General features: G+C 41.4%; 1 protein-coding gene across 1 annotated transcript in view; it reads right to left on the reverse strand.

Annotated features, from left to right (window-relative positions):
- Positions 1–12,941, reverse strand: part of LOC102559211 (glypican-5) — a 674,170-nt gene that overhangs the window by 167,198 nt on the left and 494,031 nt on the right. The window contains exon 7 of the mRNA XM_059730916.1: positions 1,067–1,217. Coding sequence (XP_059586899.1) covers positions 1,067–1,217 — 151 coding nt within the window. The remainder of the gene's footprint in view (positions 1–1,066; positions 1,218–12,941) is intronic.

Below are 12,941 nucleotides of genomic sequence, written 5' to 3' on the forward strand. Positions count from 1 at the left end.
GCAGCAGCACCCCAGCAGCATCCACCAGGGCCGGGGTGCTCAGGCCTCCCCTATGGTCCCAAAGCAGATGGAGCCTGGGCCTAGCCAGGGCTCATGCAGACAGACGCCCCATCCCACCCGAGTGGGGGCAGCAATGGGGTGCTGAGTGCCAGGGTCAGAGGCTTGGGGTAAGGTCCAGGTGGGGGGTGGATAGCTTAGCCGAGCCATTGCGAAGGCAGCAGCTGGAGGAGAGTGAGTGCTGGGTGGGAAGTGGGGGCTGCCTTGAGGCTCTGCAAACTCGGGCTATGGTGGGTCGGTGGTAGAGCCCAGTGGCACCAGACACGGGGCCCAGCTCTGCCCACAGAGCTCCATGGGGATGGGCTGCAGCTGCCCTGCCTGCAAGGGGACATTGCCTGGCTGGGTCGGGAGACTGGGCTCAGGGGGCTCCCAGCTCCAAGTCTGGCCTCCCTGTGTGCCAGGCACAGCGTGAGCGGGGCAAAGTTGCCCCCAGTGCAAGGACCCGGCCATAGGTCCTGACCACAGAGCCCCCAGGGCCCCAGGAACAGCCACCACAGGCAGTGCTCAGGCCTGAGCTGACTGGGAGCCTCCAGCACATCAACCCTCCGCAGCACCTGCGTGGGTCCTGGCCTTGCCCACCCACAGCTCCCCTCCAGGGCCAGGCTAGGCTGGAGGGCACAGCCCAGGGACAGGGGGCAGGGTCAGCAGAATGCAGATAGCATCCCTGCCTGTGTTCTCCTGACTCAACCCCCAGTGCCTGCCGCAGTGCTGGGACCTGTGGCTGCTCCAGAGCCCAGAGCAGCAATTTAAAATTTTTTTTTTAAAAACAATTTCTTTGCACGTCACCTGGTGTGCTGAGGAAAATGTATCTGCATGTCACTAATTGGCACGTGTGCCAGGGGCTGTCTATTCCTGTTCTATTGGATTACTGGCCAGGTATGGTATTGCAAACTTTCCAAGATAAAGAAAGCTTGAATGTGCAACAAACAATTCTTAAGCCTTGTCCACTCATGCTCTGATGAATTTCCAAAAGTCTGTGGATTTGTGTAGGTCCATAAATTGCACTTACCTGTTATATGAGTCCTATCACCAGATCCTTGACAGCCATCCTCATCATCACAGTCCCCACTTGATTCTACCTCCTCACTTTTTCCATCCCCACTGCCAGCTTCTCTGGAAGCCCATCTCTCTGACTTCAATTTTGTCTTCTCAGTATCCAGCTAAAATAAAAGAAACAAGTCATTGGTAAGTTATACCTTTATCCAAATCATTGTGCTAGTGACAAAACTTTGTTCCTCTATGGTACCAAGCATCTAATTTGTGGATCTGATCATGCTGTCATGATTATTTAATTCTACCAGTCAAGCTAGTACCATGATTTGGGTTATTTCATAGAATCATAGAAAAAAGTAAGGTGGGAAGGTACCTCAGGAAGTCATCTTATCCAAACCTCTGCTCTAGGCAGGATCATCCCTGTTTAAACCATCCTAAGACAAATGTTTGTCTAACTTGTTCGCAAAACCCTTGGGAATGACACACACAACTAGCAGGCATAATGCTTGTAACATTAAAAACACCATTTAACTTGCCACAGGTAAAGCAGGAGCCTGAGGACACTACAGGTGCCTTGCCACTGCAAGTTTGTTAGAACACACTCAAGTGTATTTAGTTATACTAATGCTTCCTTGAGGTTTATTAGAGAGGACTTGAAGGTGCGTATAGCCTTGCATGACATAATCAGCAGTTTGCATGATTGGGTTCTTTTAGGGTTCTGGCCACTTTACAAGATCCTCCCCAAAGCCTGCAACTGCAAGTTGTTGACTGAGCCTCATCTCAAATCCAGGATACATTTGTTTCAAACACATTTCTTGGAATCAATACAGAACAAACACAAGCTGTTTTTGGAGTCAATCTGAATTCACTGCATTAAGTCACGCTACATGTAGTACTGGGTCTACTTACAAAACAAATCTTTTTGATCTTTACAGACCATCACAACCTTTCCTAAGGGCTGCAGTTGCCTCTTGCTGTAGCTGTGGGAAGAATTTATTTTTGCCTCAACATCAGCCATTCCAAAGATTTTTTTAAATATCAGGTAGTTTAAAATGGTTTTTCATAATAAAAATATTTCAGGGCAAAGGAAATTCTGAGTTTCAGGCACTGTCTGGTGCTGCAGGTGGCTGGTCATCATGCTGGAGGGGGAGTAGGTGGAAGGCAGCCGGGAGCTGGAGCCCTGTGTGCTGGGGCGGGAGCCGCCTGACTGGGTATCTGATGTGTGGCACACAGCCCCACAGCTTCCCCACACTACCTGTTGCCCAGAGTGGTGCAGCAGGGACAGAAGGAGGAGCTGCTGCAGGTGGGGGGAGCTGACCAGTACCTGGGTGACTGCAGCTGCACTGGGAACAGCCCTGCCAGGAAACTTTGCATGTTGCCAGGGCCAGGACAGGTGGGAGTGCAGTGCGGGCTGGCCCAGGTAGGAGCGAACGCAGTTTGGCTCCATGAGGACCACTGAGTGGATAGCCATGGCCAGATGGCAGGGGTGGGCCACATCTGCACCACACTGCCTGGGCAAACTCTGCTGCACGTGCCTCATGTCTCCCCACTTCTCCCCACCTCTGGCCAGCTCCCAGGACCTGGTGTGCAGGCAGCCTCCCGCACATATGCATACCCACACCCTCCCACACACTACACCCTGCCACACCCCCTTACATGCCCACCCCACCCCCCTCCATATCCCCCACACACCCACTCCCACCCTCCTCACACAATATACAAGAACAAGACGTTATTTTGAGCTTTTATGCAATCACCTCTATATACACTACTCAAAAAAACAAATCAGGACTTTTTAAAAATAAAATACGTTATAGTAGATGTTTGATTTTTAGTATATGACAATATGCAATCTATAATTTGTTAAAATGATATCTTGTGACAGATTTTGTGTGTGTGGCCCTCAACAGCTCATCAAAACTCATTAAGTGGCCCTCCAGATTAAATTAATGCCCCTGGACTACAGATTGGGTATCTCTTCTCAGGTGATGCCCTAACTGCCAGGCTCAGGTCATTCTCTATCTTTTTGAGACTCATCATTGTTTAAGTGTATTATACAAAGTAGAGAAGTTGCAATGCGAGAGATCCACCTCCGGATACCTGATTCCCAAGGATAGAACTCTCCTCAGAGGGAGGGGACTGAAGCTTCAGATCTAGGATCAGTGAAAATGGAAATTTGAACCTGGGCCTCCTATATCCTGGGTGAGTGTTCTCAACATGAGGACATATAGGTGTACACCACCAGCATCTCTGCCACCTTGCTGTTGTCCTTGTTGCCCATTTTGTGAAGGGCACTTAAATCTGGGGTCAGTCTAGCCAGAATAATTTAAAGTATTTTGGTGAACTGCTGGAAGGAATGGTTTCTGCATTTCTGAATTTTGATTCTAATTTCTAATTTTGTTTCAGCCAAAACTCAAAATTCAGCTCCCAATTAACCTGCAGCTGTAACAATTTTGGACATGCAAAGCCACATTTTTGGCAAGTAAGTTTTGCTGAAAAAACACATCCAGATTTGTTATGCTTTGTACTGTAGGAAACGTAGATGCACCATAACTGACAGCTCTGCACCACAAATAATACTGGTTGTCTCTTCTCCCTCTATGGCTGTCAAAAACTGAGTAGTGTAGGATTTGTTGTGGGTAGTGAGGGGGAAAGATAGATATTGTTGTTGTAAACATTATTCTGGTTATGATGGAAAAGCCTTAGCTGAATAGGAAGATTTTGCAGTTTTCCTTAAAGTCTGTCAGACTCTGTATTTCTCTAATCCCATCAGGTAGGATTGTTTTACCCCTAGTTCTCACAGATTTTGTTTTGGCATCTGCTATTTGTCCCAGAATGTAGTTGTCTTGGTACTACATAGATGGAGATGTGGTTGCCTGTGTAAATGGGACCTTTGAAGGCTAGGATGAGAACTTAAATTGTCAGTGGAAATGGACCAGGAAGCAGGGTAAGAATGAGAACCATCTATTTGCGTGCGTGGAGTCCTACACAGTGGAGAAGGCAGGCAGGGAGTAGCATTTTGGTCCAGCAGTAAACTATGTTTTTTCCCAACTTCTCCAGGTGCAGCATGTGACCACAACCTAAGCTGGAGATGATAAATGGGTGTACATATGCAGCCAAAAATTCCATACCAGAAAACACTAGAAGCTACCTTCTACTGGAGAGAGCTGAATTAATTTCTTTGTACTTGTTGGTCTGCTTATTATGAACATACCCATGATATCCTCCCACTGCAGGAAGATTAGCTTGTGGGTGGAGGATATAGGCATTAGCTGAAAAGGGTATTAAACACTGTCCAGTTGTTGTAGGGGATTGTTATAAACAAGCTGCTTGAAGTTGGGCATCATCATTCACAGGCTTAAAGCCTGATCTCATGGGATAGAAGAAAGCAATATTCTTTTTAACAAATGAGGAAAAAATCTGTGTGGGCAGGGGGAGGCTTATTCAGTTTCTTGATAGATTTATTGTGTCCTTACCATATAAGAGAAGACTCATTTATTGTTTGTGATAATCCTTTAGAATGAACAGAAATGGCTAAGTGGTGAATGGAACAGATGCAAAATTTAATAAAGGCTTTTAATGATTGTTTGCCAATCACAGCTGAAATGTTTACTGCCTGGGAAGGTAATAATTCCCTTTATAATCGGATTTCACTCGGCACTCTTGGTTCGATCCTGACCTTTATTTGCATAAGTGAATAACTGAGCAAAAAGGTGAAGGACAGAGAAACAAACTGTGTATCCACCTTTGGTGCATGGCAACATCTCTCAGGCATTCTGATGCTGTTGAGTCCCCTCTTCAGGAAAATGCAAACTATCACATCTAACCCTTGTAACACAGCACTGTGTGGCTCAAGGCCTACCACGAGGTACCAGTTTACTCCTTTCCACATGCACTCTCTGGTAATGGCACAAAGACTTACCTTGCACCCCCTTCTGGGGGACTGGTTTACTAACCAAACATTGCAACTGAGTGCCAACCCAGATACAGTCCTCTTCTGATACCTCTACCTTTACTTCCCAAATTCTGCTCTCTCCTAGAGTTTTTTCCAGCCACGTCTTCCACACCAGGAGGTACCTCCCAGCTAGTGGGAAGTAACACTCTGCCAAATCTCCTGAATCACAGTCCCCTTCTCTGCCTGAATAACCTCTTTTTTATCAGCAGCTAATACTCTGACCACTGTCAGACTGGTTGCCTTGACTTAGCTTCTGTGCAAGATCCATGAAACATTAGCAACAGGACACATGCATATGCCCAAGGACTAGCAACACGTACATCATTCATGCCTTCATGTTTCATTCACTGCATGTTGTTGTGTGACTTTTTATGTATTACCTAACGAAGCCCCAGGTCATCTCTGAGACAGCCATGTGTCGTCTCACCTCTGCAGCACAGAAAGCATCTCAGCAGCTTCTGCAGTGCTAGCCTTTCCTTCCCCTTTCCCTGAAAAGACTTCTCCAGGGATATGAGAATTTGCAGCAAGAAAAGGAAGAAGGCTGAGATTGGATTGGAATCAGGAAGAACTTGGCAGATGGCGGTTGGTATAGAACAACACTGGATATTCTGTTCCTTATGGTTCTGTATACCATCCTTAAATAAAAAAAATACAACCTGGGGCCATATTATTTATTCTGTATAGCTTCCTCAAATGTCCTGGAGGCAGACATGACCAACAGGAATCCTTAGTATTTTAACCTAATGGAGCTATGGAGTCAAGGAAGTTGTAGGGGACTATACTGTAAAGCAGAACTAAAAAGAACATAAAAATCCACTGCAAATATGGCCCTGACATGATAGGGATTCCAAGAGTCCCTCCAAGTTTGGAAACACTTACTCCCATAATCTTTTGCACAAGCTGGAGTGTGGATAAATTCTATTTGTACAGTTCAAATGGAATAGTACATAATCTCTTCAAACTGATCCTGTGCTACAGTCCATATACCATCTTTCAAATCAAAGATCAACATAGCAATTATTTCACACCTTATAAGAAAAATCTTGAACAGGTATAACTTTGCTGACTAGATTCTATATCTATTGATACACATAAAGATCCATGTACTCATGACTGAAATGCAGACACCTCTGGAAACTATGCACTGTAGTTCACAATTGGAAGTAAAGAATACAGTTTTTTGAAATTCAGAACTAGAGTTTTTGTAGAAGAAACTTCTTTTGATTTTGTCCAGGCCACTCTAGCTAATAACTCTACCTTAGTAAAAGAAAAAAAAAGACAGTGGGAGTTCAACCTACACAAGATAGGATGTTAGGACTTCAATCTTTTTACCTTACAAAAAGCTCACATGTCCAGACACACAATGCTTCCTAACATCATGCTGAGAGATTGGTTCAATACTGACTTAATTATGAAAGTACCAGCAAACTAGTCACTGACCAGCCCCTCTTGGATATATGAGAATTGAAAACTAGTAGCCTATGTGTGTTGATTACCAATATCATATTTTTGCTTATGAAGAGGTAACATACATGGATTAATATGATTCCTAGGGCCTAACCCAAAACCCACTGGAGTCACTGTAAACTCTAAGCTTTGGATCAAGCCCACAGTCCTCTAAACAGTTTTGGGAATCTACTCAGTAATCCTGAATGTTAAGTTTTGTATCTGAGTTTCCGATTCAGTGAAAAAGTAAAATCATATGCAACTAGACGGGTCTAAATTACATACACAGTTGACAATGTACATGCATTTCACTTACTTGCGTCTGTCTCCAATAATATGCAATACCTAGGTCCCTCCAATTATGGGTCAGATCTTCATTTATTTTCTGGATCTTTGACCAAAAGCGTATTAGAATACAAATTAATTCTCACCCTTTTTACAAGGGCATATTGAATTAGTTGAGCCTCTATAATATGAATATTCTCACAGATTTATTTAATTGATTAATTAATATCCATTTAGCTTCTTCAGTATGTAAAAACATGTTTCTGCTAATTGCTCTCAAATCAATGGATTATTTTACTTCCTGATTGATCATATGCCTATGCATATATTAAGAGATAATTCAGTGAGCAGAATAACAAGTTCATTTTATTGAAAAATAATATTTTAAATGACATTTTTCACCACAGTTTCAAGTTTATTGGGTCAGTGGACATGGCAGCAAAGAGAACACACAATTTAAGTAAGCACACTACAGCTGTGTGTTTGGAATAGTCAGGCATGAATCCCGTATAACTATTTCTCAACCAGGCTGTTAATTTCTTTGCCATATGAGACTTCACTATTAATATATTCACATTCTGAAAAGACAGGCTCTGTATGAACTGATAGTAGTCTACCTGCTATGTAGGTTTAAGACATGTTTCACTTGATGATGCTTTTGTGGAGACCAAAAAATGACATGTGACATGCCTCATTTAGGAACTGAAAGTAAAGCATGATCTTTTCTCAAGGTGCTGAGAGTTTTCTTTTAAAAATGCCCTGATGAAATACATATTGTCATCTCCAGAGACAGTGAACTTTGCCAACTTTTACACAAATAATATAAAAAAGCCTAATATGGAAAATAATGTCACACATGACTCAATCCTTCCAGTTAGAATAAAATATTTTTTCTCATCCTGCTCAATGTGTTCTATTAAAAAACAAAACTTTTCTAAATTATTATTAAGTCAGCAATGACTAGGACTGAAAACCATAATATTCTGCTTTGTTCCCAGCCTACTATATGAATGTTTTTCATCAGAACTGACAACATTACTGCTGCAGATACAGGGCTGAATTTTACTGGTGTCTCGAGATGGAACACATATTTTGTCAATCCACAAAATAATGATATAACGCATTTTAGGACAGAATAACCACATACATTTATTCAAAGTGTATCCTCCCCTCTGAGATAACATTTTCCTTTATATGTTCCCTTAGTCTCCGGTTTTAAAACTGTGTATGTCAGATACTTTTGTTTGTGCCTTTCATATTTACCTTGCACAGTTAATTTGTTTCTTTCAGCTCAAACAAACAAAATGAACTATGCTTCTTGGCAGATGCTTCCTCCAGTGCTCATGATGCTTGTATTTTAAACCAACTCCAAGAGGCTCACTGCATTTCCCTTAGTGCTTTCAGAGGGAAAGTATAACTCAATGAGGGGCCTTCTTATGCTCAATTTGATCAATAAACCAGACTACTAACCTTTGTAAATGACTTGGACCCCAGGTATCATTCTGGTTTCCTCCTGCTCTATTTATTCAATTTCTTCCAATAACCTTTTATAACAAATTAAGCTTTATAAGTCATCTATACCATACTAGAATAATTGAATTTAATTGCTATGCATAATTTATGCAACCTGGTTAAGGAGTTTCAATGCTTGTAGAATTTCATTCCTGTCTCTCCCTGCCAACCTGTTCTCCTGCATGGTGTTTCAACCCCAGAGTGCCTACGTTTCCTTCTCTTTGGTTTTATCTCTAGTCTAACCCTCATTTGTTTTGTGATATCTTTATATGATACTTCTCTACTAATGCTCCAAGTATATGCAAGTCATTTCAAATTTTGTTGCTTCTCCTAGCCTATTGACTTTTTCCTCATATTTTTGTGTCATTGATTTCCCGGTTGTTTTTATCTTAAAATCCTAATCAGTTATGTTAACTTACAGTGCTGTATATGTAAATATGAATGGGAATGTGAATCTGTCTTAGAAAAAGGAAGCAAGCAAGCTGGTTTTTACTTATACTGTGAATGCACATCTCAGAGTTTATAGTGAATCAGTTTTTTGACTCGATTAGTGAAACCAACATCTTTCTGATTGCTAAGTGAAGCTTTTAGGCCTGAAATTATTTAGGTCTTCCCTGGAATCTTAATTACTGGAAAAACACCTCAAGCTTTTATAAATATTTGTATTTCTTCTAATGGGTCTTCCTATCATCTGTCTTCAGTCTCCTTTATCAGAATTTAGAAAGACTTTGATTTACTCTGTAAATATTGTCAATTTTAAATGTTTCTATTACTTGGCCAACCCTCCTACTGATTTGTCTTCAGGCATATTTATTTTGCCTTTCTTGCAGTTCTTTTCCCGTTCTCAGGCCATATGATTCTTTCAGCAGATTTTTGCTCCTTATTTTCTCAATCTCTCTTGTGATCTTCGTTCATTCTCTGCATATAACTTTTTCTGTTTTACAGCCTTAACTTCACTAAGTAACCCCTATAATCTTCTACCTTTGAGGCCTTAGTTTTGTACAAATCTTTGTTACCTTTTACTACCTTTTGCACTTCCTGTTTATGCAAAATTAATTTGTAACCTCTTCCTGATATTCTCACTGCTAGATAGTATACTCAGTACATAGGCACACATATATTCATTTACCTTTGAATACTTTCCATTACCCTTCTCTGTGGCTCCTTCTAATTTTGCTTGTCCTATTCATCTCACTTCCAGCATACTCAACAGAAGACCCACATTTCATAGAAAAGAAGTTAAATAATAATTATTTTTCTTTCAGCTGATTATATATGTAATAGGATTATTTAATCAAGAATTTAAATTGGCTTTAAGAATTTTACCCTGTGACATATTAAAGGATTACTACATCTATATTTGAGGTTAATTTTACATTTTTTTCTCAGATGATTGTTACAAGTGACTATGTTTATGCAGAGTACTAACAGTATAAGTTTAATACTCATTGAGCTTCATTTCCCAGTACATATGTATAAATCTACACCTGTATATATACATTACACCATAGAAGAGAAACAGGAATTTTTACCCTTGGAAAAATTTCTGTTAATAACAAGGCTCTACAATAGCTTTGTTTCCCATTACTATGAACTGTCAGCTGTAATTCTGAATGATTTAAAGAGTGCACAAATAAAAGCAATCTTTTAGGTTTATGTCCTATTATTTTACCATTTATTCTTAGCAGCAATTTGTTTTTTTGTAAGGAGCAAGTATAAAAAGAACTGACAAAATTTGGTTGATCTAAGCTCAGTTTGACAAGCAGGTCTCAAAGAAGAAACATTCACCTTTCATTGATTTTAGGTGCCCTTAGATTATATCTCAGGGGAAGCTTAGCCACTGTGTGGAGATCCAACAGAAGCCCACTTTGGCATGGACCACTGATGGCTTGAGGTTGTAGCAGGATGTATGTGATACAAGGCCTTGTGCTATTCCTTTCCACAAAGGGGAATTTCATTTGCAGGTGGTTCATTTAATGCAACCTTTTCCAAAAACTGTAACTTGCCTTTATAATTGCAGTGCAATATGTAGCATAAGAATAGAGCATATGGCTAAAAAATCTGTCATGTTAAATTAAGACTTTCTGTATCTTGCAAAAGCTAAAACATCAAATTTGTAAACAACTGAAAGCGTAAAATAGCCATGTTAATTACTTGATCCCTTGAACCAGTCAATTTCTGAGAACACTCTTGCTTCACAACAGCTACTGGGCACAATAATTTCTTGATGTAGATGCCTAAGACTTATTGTATTCTAAAAGGATTCTTGTGTTGCAGGAAAAATGAGGACCTTAAGGCATTTGTACACATTTCTACTGCAATGCTGGGCACTTTTAAAAGCACCCAGCGCTGCGGCATATACAGTTGTATAAGTGACAAAATGCATGTCAGTGCTGAGAAAATGGCAATGACATACTTTTGAACTAAAACACATCAAAGGCATTTTAGTTCAAAAGCATACTGCCACCATTTTCTGTGTGCTGACACTCATTTCGCTGCTTATACAACTGCACACAACACAGCACAGTGCGCATCAGCTCACACATGGATTAGTCGGGTCTGCTCTGATGCACTGGATCTCCGGAGCTTTGGAACACGAAAATGTATGTGTATAAACGCCCTTTGTGTCTTGCCTTCTAGGACTGGATTGCAAAAAGTGCCCATGCACTTGTTTTAGGCAGACAACAATGATGACTGCCACAGGGCCAGTCTTTATTAACTGGCTGAGATGCGAGACAGCCACTAGGATACCTGAGTCTCTACAAGGATAAATGGCTTGCAGACCAGTACACTTTATTTCTGGATGATTGGAACAGAGAAGCAGTCAGGCGTATACTGGTGGAGCAAGAACTGCAGGAATTTATGGTGGATTTATATCCACCTGTTATTTTTACTTTTATTAATTAAACTTATAAACCAAGGACCTCAAAACAGAGACAGGGCAGCATATTTTTGTGGAAAACTGGGAAGTGACATATGCCTATTCCTTGTTTCTTACTGGATGATTGTTCATGGTTTATTTTACAGCTTTCTACTTATTTAACACTATCAGTTGTGGTGTGTGTGCATGTGTGTGTGAAGAGGGCTGCAAATGGTACAACGCAGCAGAGGCTATATAGGTGTAAGAGACCTGGGTGATTCAGTTCAATGATTAGGACCAAGGTAAGGAATCAGGATATGAGCTAAGGACCCAGGATTAGGACCCAGGAGATGATCTGTAGGTCAGGGCTGGGGAATGAGGCTGGGAATGGGGGTGGAAAACAAGAACAGAACTGGATTCAGACCCAAAGCAGAGGGAGAGACGGACTTGAATCTCCTACCATATCCCTGAATGTTGACCAGGCAGAGTGCTACTCCCAGGTGGTGCTCTCCATGCCTGAGTTTCTGCAGCATGTCCCATGTTTTCCCTATGCACAGTAGTGTTAGCTAGTTCACCCAACTGAATGTATTCAACTGGGGCAGATATAGGCCAAAATGATTTTCTACTCAACCTGTTAGCCTGACAGTGGTAAATCTGTAGAAGACATGGGATAGTGGAAGAGGAGAGGGGAAAGAAAGTACCATTTTTCATCAAAGATAGGGTCAAAGGAGACAAGACAATCATATCCAAAAAGGATACAGAGGAAAAATGAAGCTGGCCATGATTTTCATTTCTTGTGAGAATATATGATGGAAGATATTTACAGGTGAGATATCATTGCTTGAGAGAGCTCATACAAAAGAAGTTCTGAGGATTAGAAATGGAGTTAGAGATAATGCTGGTGTTTACTGGGGTTCTGAAGACATGATGATAGAAAGGAGAAAAGAAGCTGTAATGGGAGTCCAAGGGCGTGTGTGGACAAAATGAGGGGCATGTGTGCATGACATTTTAAAGCGGGTTAAATGCTTTTGCACTGCTTTAATGGAGTTGGTGTTTGCATGCATCGGCACTTCAATTTAGGACAAAGTGAACCCCGGTTTTATCTACACATGCCCCAAGACTTGCAAATACAGTAGTTGTGAAAGCTAAGCCATGAAAGTGTGTGAGCCCAAGGATAAGACAGAAAAAAAATACTGGTAAATGGAGGAGAAACTGAGTTGAGAAACAGGTCTGCTGCACTAGACAATGCAAAAAGAGAAAATAAGCAGAAGCAGATGATGGAGCAACAAGAAAGAACAGAGGAACAGATAATGGAGTTTTCCAGTAACTGAAGCCTGAGGAGGAATGTGGATATGTAGAAAACTGTGGAAAAGAATGTCAGGTAGGAGAATCTGTAGACAACAAGAAGAATGGAAGAGATGAAGCAAGACGACATTCACAGTAACTCCAGGAGAAGGCAGGTCTTTGTGCCTGGGGGCTCCATGTTGAAAAAAGTAAGTGTAGGCTAGTTACAAGAGCATGTCTGAAGAACAAAAACAGGTGCTGTCTGCAAGAAGAAAATATAGAAGATGGGACCTGAGGCTGAAAAGGATCCCATGGGAAACAGGAAAATGTCAATACCTTCCCTTTGTACAGGACCAATTGACCCTGCCAGATTCCTGTCAGAATGGACAAAAGATAACTAAAGAAAGCTGGGGAATATGATCAAAGTTGGGGTGTCTCTAAGTATGGACAAATGAACACTTGGAACAGTTTCAAAAAGGGGGAGAGAGCTGCTACTGCTCACAAATATGTAGCAGCTGTTGTGCTCTAGCTGCTATGCATGCAGGAGCC

Source organism: Alligator mississippiensis, chromosome 7 (assembly GCF_030867095.1).
Source record: "Alligator mississippiensis isolate rAllMis1 chromosome 7, rAllMis1, whole genome shotgun sequence".
Lineage (NCBI taxonomy): Eukaryota > Metazoa > Chordata > Crocodylia > Alligatoridae > Alligator > Alligator mississippiensis.